Here is a 7,471-nt window from a genome sequence, read left to right as displayed (position 1 = left end):
GAGCTTCATGGTGAATGTAGAAAAATAATTACTCGAAATCCTCGGATATATTCTCAAGATGACTAATTACGCTCAAACAATAACGGATATAATCTATTGCATGAACTAAGGTAAGTTTTCTGGGGAATTTAAAGTAACGATTAACTGAGCAAAAATTATATGCATAAAAACAATATCCTCAGCTGTTGTAGAGTCAATTTCAACTCGACGTCAATTCGATATTGTTTTACGAGCATACAAATGTTTGATTTTTCATAAAATTTATGAGAGAAAAAAAGATAACTAAAACAAGAAGAGTATATAAATAACCGTAAAAATCCAATTATTATTAGCATCATCTGAACTTCATCTAAGGTAAGTTTGTTTGTCGTCAGTACATGTAAAACGAGAAGAGTTTCAAGGATCAGAAGGTCAAGTTTGCAAAATTTATTATACGATATATTAGTAAAGATACTTAGTCTATTGATAGACTAAAGGTTTATTGTATCACAATTACTGTATTTCGATTGATTAAAAAATATAGATCATTGAAGAGTTTTATTGTCAGTGAAATGTTTTGTAAATAATCAATCTGTTAAAAATGCTGGGGATGAACCTATTATGCCATTACATATTTTACCACTTGTCTTTGCTAATGTTGAAAATTAGAAAATATACAAGATTCTGAATCACAGTGGTGAAACACCGACAGGTCAAAAGAAATGGAAGGAAAAATTTTCAATTACAGACCAAGAATGGAAAAAAAATTAATTTAAATGTTTTTAAATTTACAAATGATAGAAAAATACAGTGGTTACAATAAAGAATAAACCAAAGAATATTCACCACAAATACTTTTTTGAAAAAAAAATCAATAATGACATGTGTAGTTTCTGTGTTAGAGAAAAAGAAACACTAGAGCATATTTTGTATGAGTGTAAAAAAGTGCAGAATTTTTAAAGCATGGTTTATACATGTTTTTTTTGTTTTTTTTTTAATCTTTTACATTTAATATTGTCACAGATAAGGAAGTTTTTTACTTCGCTGTTCAGAGAATGAATGAATTAATATCATAAGCATTACATAGATTCTTCTTGATATAAAGACAGTCCACTGCTTCAAATAAGATTTAAGAATATCTGGATAATTGTATATCATTTTGAAAGACACATAGCTTTGAGAAAGAATTGTTTAGAACAATTTGAATAAAAATGGAAATAGTTTAAAAAACTGAATGAATGATTTTATATCATATTGTGCATGTATGAGAAGTTCATAGGCATAGATGCTACATCAGCATGTAATTTGTACATAAATATTTATTTGTACTGATTTTGTGACCAACATACTTTTAAATTATGCACAGGGTGAACGAAACAACATAGCCTATGTTGGCAACCCCCCCCCCCTAATTTTTATGCTTTTGTTCAGCAGTCAGAGTAATTGTTCCCTCTATCTTCTTTCTCTTTACTTCTGTCTTCTGTATGAAAGTATATCGTAAGTGTGAAAGTGAGTGTTTGTGTAAATAGCATTGTAGAGTCCCCATACCCGCTGGTCGGGTTGGGATGTAGGGGAATTTATAAAAATCCTGACTAAAAGAATTGAATAAATGTGTTGAATAAAAAAAGTGTTTTGGGTCGGATATAGACAAGATGAAATGTTTTATCGATAATTAGTTCATTAATCATGTGAAGGAAATTATATTTTATTCATTGGATTGAGTAATTCTAATCCTCGGAGTTGTCATATAGGCCTACATTACCGAATTTTATATATAGCGTTATTGCGGGTTGTGCTCTTCAACAAAATGAGTAAAAGTAAATGTAATCTTCTCAGGCTATTACGTCACTTATTGTAAATTAAAAAATCAACAATGTCTACAGCAGCCTTATAATAACCAACCAAAAGTGCAATTCTGTTCCAGGTCCATATCATCAAACGACAAACACAACTCAGCGGTAATTTCAAAACATCTTTGAAATGGTAAGAATGCTAATGTTTCGGTGTATGGGGATTACATGTTTAAACAATGCATCATCATGGGAAAAAAAACATGTCAATATTCCTCCATAGTTATTATTCCATTTTATGTTTATGTAAGTTAAGGCTATTTACTGTCCTTTCCATGGAAAAGAGAATCTAAAAAGCACATGACCAATATTTTTTCATTCAAATTAAAATATTCAGCATTTTGCAAATTCTATGGTCGTTATAGCGATCTAGTTTGCTAATTCAACCTATCATTGAGTCAAATGCTGTCTGGCGTGTTTCATACCGATTGTTAGACCGTTATGGTAAACTGATTTTGACTACGGATAACTCCGTTTACCTGATCAAGATATAAGGCCCATGGCGGGTGTGGCCGGTCACTGTTAGTTATCCTCACCTTTCATTCAAAACTTGCCAGAGCTTACTGCTTATATAAGCTTATATTTACAAACCTGCTTTGTGAGATCTCCAATGGAATGATGTAAGAGTAGAAGGTTTACTCCCAAGACAATATTTTCTGGGTGTGAGGTTGAAGCCCATTAAAAAGTCAGATGAAGTATCAGATTAGGCTTTAGGATTGATATTGATTCTGGAGTAGATATTTCTAGCTAAGTAAACTCTCACTCTGGACACTAAGCTCATCTTTCTAGGGTTTCACTCCAGAGATCAATTTTGAGAGAGGAGATGAATTGGTCCAAATAGGTCTTCCTCTTGGGGGAAAATCTCATATTGAGTCAGACTCGCAAGGCAAATTCTCTCTTTAAATCCAGACTTTCAGAGGGTAAGTCTCCCTATTAGAGAAGTCTCACTCTATATAACACCAGCTTTATATACTATTGATATTAAACCAGTATGTTCACTTATCATTCAATATGAAATAATGAGTACTTTGCATGACAAGCCATTTTAATATTTAACGAGATCAAATAACGCACATGTTTGTATATAAACACATGCATATGTGCATAGAAGCTTACATGGTGTTTTAATCATTGTGCATAGGAGTATTAAAAGACAACACCGAGTCGAGAAGAAAAAGATCATCGAAATGGTAAGATGATTTAACCATTCTCATATTGGGTTACGCGGGTATGTTAAGGCAGGTCATACTCCATTTATGCACGTAGATGGCACAGTCTTTAACATCAGTCTTTCCCAAAGTTACGAACCTTTTAAAACTATTTTGGGTAATTACATGAGAATATTTTGTATCACAACAACATCACAAATATACGCTTCGATATGATGTCATTACGTGGTTGTTTTAAATAAATCACAAATTTACTTTAAGTATCGCACTATCCCCAGATAGATTTAACCGGCGATGATAACGGTAAACACCTAAAGTTTATCAAAAGTGCTGCTAGAATTACACCGCTTTCACTAAGAAATGATTATTAAACATTTAAACACGAAACCATCAATGTTTTACATTTTACACTGATGTTCTACGGTTTTCTTTGAAAGTTTTCACACATGTATAAAAAGACCTTAAAAGTATGAGGCGTAGTGTGATACTTTTGCAGTTTTATTTCAGAGGAAAATCGGATTGACATGTTGAATGGGATGTTTTTTTCTTCCGTTGAACAAAATTGTCAATGAATGAAATCAAGATGACATGTTTAATACCAATTGTTAGGCCATTCTTTACATACTGATTTGGACTACGGATCCTTCCGTTTGCCTAATCAAGATAGAGGGTTCACGGTTATATTGACCGGTCAATGTGGGATGCTTACCATTTTTAGCCTACCTGATCCCACTTCTGGTGCACATGAGTCTGTGTTTGCCCTTCTATTAATTTTGTATTCTTTATGGGATTTATGAGATTGATCACCGTTTGTTATCTTAACTGTTGTTTTTAAAGTTTTACTGCTTGCACAATTTATTAAATATATAAATACACAAGATTACTTCAGAGATATGGCAGATGGGTTTAATTAAACATATGTAAAACTTATACGGTACCACTTTTGATGCACCAGATGCGCATTTCGACAAATAATGTCTCTTCAGTGATGCTCAACTGAAATGTTTGAAATCCGAAATAACTATGAAGTTTTGGAGCTAAATATAGCCAAAAACAGCGTGCCAAGAAAGTGGAGCCAAATTCGTCATAGGATAAGAGCTATGCATGAGGGAGATAATCCTTAATTTTGAAATGAATTTTTAAATTTTATAACAGCAATTAAATATACATCCGTATTTATATGAGAATATGAGTTTTCAAATGAGACGTGGCAATTTTTCACCATTTAGATCTGTAATGCAGCTGAGCAGAAAATACCTTTAACATTCCAGTCATAGATACCAAATTCAAGGTTCACAATAACTGAAATACTTTCGATATGTAATCCATGAATGAAAGTGTTGACTACATAAAATGGAAAACTTTGAATGCTTTAAATTACATTATCAAATGTTTTAAAGCAGACAAAATTGAGGACCAAAAATCAATCTTTATCTAATACAATCATGTACATGTGTGTTTTGTTTTAGATGTGTACATACAATTAGGGACTTCTGTGTTTGTTGTTTTACATCTATGAATTGTCTATTTCAGAGGTGTACACACAGCAAGGAACTTTTATGGTTGTTATTTTACATCTATGCAGCTGTTAATGGCGTTTGTACCACTGGGATTGCAAAGAAATTGATTAAAGACCAACTGAAAACTTTGGAAAGATCTGTTAACATGGTGGTAGACGACGGTTCCTGCTGCAACCAAAGTATGCTTCACTAAGACTTCTATTGTATCGTAACTTGCAACAGTCTACTGCTTATAACAATTTATGTCCGATGTTAGTATCGACATTATCTGATCTTCTGGGCAGATTAAACCTAATCTCTTTTTGATTTTAAAATAATCTAAATGATGCAGTAAATGAATAGGGGTGGATAGCTTGCTGACCTTACAAAAGTTCTTCGTACAATGAATTAATACAATGTATACATACAAATACCAAATATCATTAAATGTATTCTAAATCTAAGAGTCGGTTTTTTTTTCACGCCCCATTCGAGAATTGTTCACTCAAATAGAAACGTCGCAAGCATTATATGATCAATTACCACAAGTATTGGCCTGTGTATGGTGCTCAAAGCTGTAGGAGTTCTTTATTTGTCAACGTCTGTCGTGATACAGGACTTCCGAATTTAGGTTATATCCATAAGACCCGATTCTTGCTTCTACACATAATACAGGGCAAGTGACAATGTAGCAGACGCTAGCGATGCTAAACGTTTTAGATCGGACGCCGCTCCCAGATCTGGAATCGAATCTTGGATTTCCCGGTTACGAAGTGAACACCCTACCCACTAGGTTACCGCGACCGTTGTTACATAGTAACATTTCCCCCTAGTCAATTTATCCCTAGGAAAACTGGCTATATAGCAGCTTTGCTATATACATGTAGTTATTATGCCACACGGAAAGCTGATTAGATAGTGGGATATCTGCCTAGGCAAAACCTACTACATAGGTTGAGCATCACTGAAGAGACATTATTTGTCGAAATGCGCATCTGGTGCATCAAAATTGGTACCGTATAAGTTTTACATTATGACCCCTGGGTCGAGGCCTCTGCTGGTGGACTGTTAGTCCCCGAGGGTCTCTACAGCCCAGTAGCTAAGTACTTCGTTACTAGCTTGAAAATACGGATGTATATTTAATTGCTGTTATAATATTTAGAAATTCATTTCAAAATGAAGGATTATCTCCCTCATTCATTGCTTTTATCCTTGGACGAATTTGGCTCCACTTTTTTGGCACGCTGGTTTTGGCTATATTTAGCTCTAAAACTTCATAGTTATTTCGGATTTCAAACATTTCGGTTGAGCATCACTGAAGAGACATTATTTGTCGAAATGCGCATCTGGTGCATCAAAATTGGTACCATATAAGTTTTACATACCAATAGTTGATTTTCAACCTTATTTTCATGCAGTGTAAGTATATAGCGGACCATTCTCTGCAATAATTTGCAATATTTGAAAAGAAATTGATTAGCTCTTGATGAATGATACATATTCTTTCCATTGTGGAATTAATTCATATTTTTGTTTTTTAAAATTGTATTCTTCACACATGGAAACATTGTAACATGGCAACAGTGTAAGATACCAACTACTGGTGGTAAGGGGGTTAAACAATTACTTCGATTGATAGTATACTGGACAGTTGTGCCAGAGATCTCAAGTTCAATTCTCATAAGAACTACATACACTATTACATATGTATCTATGTGGTTAAGTAATGGATTTATATCAATTTCAGACATTAACATTCTGTAAGTTATACACACATTAATGATAAAGCGGTTTATTGATCATATACTTTAATAATGTTTTTGAAAACATCTGAAGGATTATCTCTTGATTTTTGTGGTTCAAATTGTAAATTCACTCCCAAGTAAATACATTTGTTTTTGTTTCCTATCGTCATGTGATGTGTGCCCACTGACGGATTCGCAAATCTTATTCATTTTCGGTAGAGCGTTCGCCCCACACGCGGAAGGTCGGGGTTCGAATCACGGCCTCGACAGACCTAAGTCGTTAATACAAGTAGTGACAGTTCCATTGCCAAACGCTCGGCATCAGGTGTGAATGTCACGGGTCCTCGGAAATGACCTTAAACACGGATGCCCAGTGTCACAGTAGGTGGGACACGCTAATGAACCCTCACTGCTCAATGGCCTTAAGCGTCGAGATAGGCCTAAATTTGAAGCTCTTCACCGGTCTTGGTGACGTATCCATATGAGTGAAAGATTCTCGAGAGGAACGTTAAACAATTAATCAATATTCATTTTCGAAAAGAAAAATTACATTTTGCAATTTCCTTCGTATGGATTACATTGTAGAGCTGAAGATGCCTATAGCATTCCACGCTGAACTTCGCACTGACAGAACTTACAAAGGCGGTTCAGTCTGGGTCTTTGACAATGTTGTCACCAACGTGGGAAATGCGTACAATCTGGCAACAGGGAAGTTCACCACACCAACGAAAGGCGTCTATCTGTTCAACTGGTACACCCTCAGTGGCCCTGATAAAGTATCACATGCAGGACTATACGTAAATGGGAAAATAAAAGGGAGACAGGCCTCAAATAACGATGGTGGTGGAAAGAAGTGGATTACGGCTGGTAGCAGCATCGTCCTGGCACTGGAGAAGGGGGATTCAGTATACATTATGGATGCTCACGGGCAGACAGCAACCATGAGTGGAGGATGGTCAACCTTTAGTGGTGCACAACTTAGCTGATATGCATGAAAATCAGTTCCTTGAATGTTTACATCTTCAAATCCTTTAATAAAGGTTTATTTAAGTTAATTCAAATTTTAATGTCATGCATTTTCAGACTGGTCAACAAACAAAAGTATTCTCAGTTTATCAACACCGTACAGAACCAAAAGGTTGTGTAATTTGGGAAAATGATATTAAGGTATCTGTACGAAAGACAGTATAAGATAAGGGCTGTACGTGGCCCCCATTTTCACCTATCTT

General features: G+C 34.8%; 1 protein-coding gene across 1 annotated transcript; it reads left to right on the top strand.

The window, feature by feature from the left end:
- The first annotated feature begins 343 nt into the window (after positions 1 to 343).
- On the top strand, positions 344 to 7,297 carry LOC125672837 (complement C1q-like protein 4). Its single transcript, XM_048909052.2, has 5 exons — positions 344 to 354; positions 1,904 to 1,962; positions 2,971 to 3,019; positions 4,532 to 4,697; positions 6,828 to 7,297. Exons 3-5 carry the CDS (start codon positions 3,017 to 3,019, stop codon positions 7,226 to 7,228), a joined length of 570 nt encoding a protein of 189 aa, XP_048765009.2. The 5' UTR covers positions 344 to 354; positions 1,904 to 1,962; positions 2,971 to 3,016; the 3' UTR covers positions 7,229 to 7,297.
- The last annotated feature ends 174 nt before the right edge of the window (positions 7,298 to 7,471 follow it).

The sequence above is a fragment of the Ostrea edulis genome, chromosome 2 (assembly GCF_947568905.1).
Source record: "Ostrea edulis chromosome 2, xbOstEdul1.1, whole genome shotgun sequence".
Classification (NCBI taxonomy): domain Eukaryota; kingdom Metazoa; phylum Mollusca; class Bivalvia; order Ostreida; family Ostreidae; genus Ostrea; species Ostrea edulis.
This window is presented reverse-complemented; position numbering and strand designations above follow the sequence as displayed.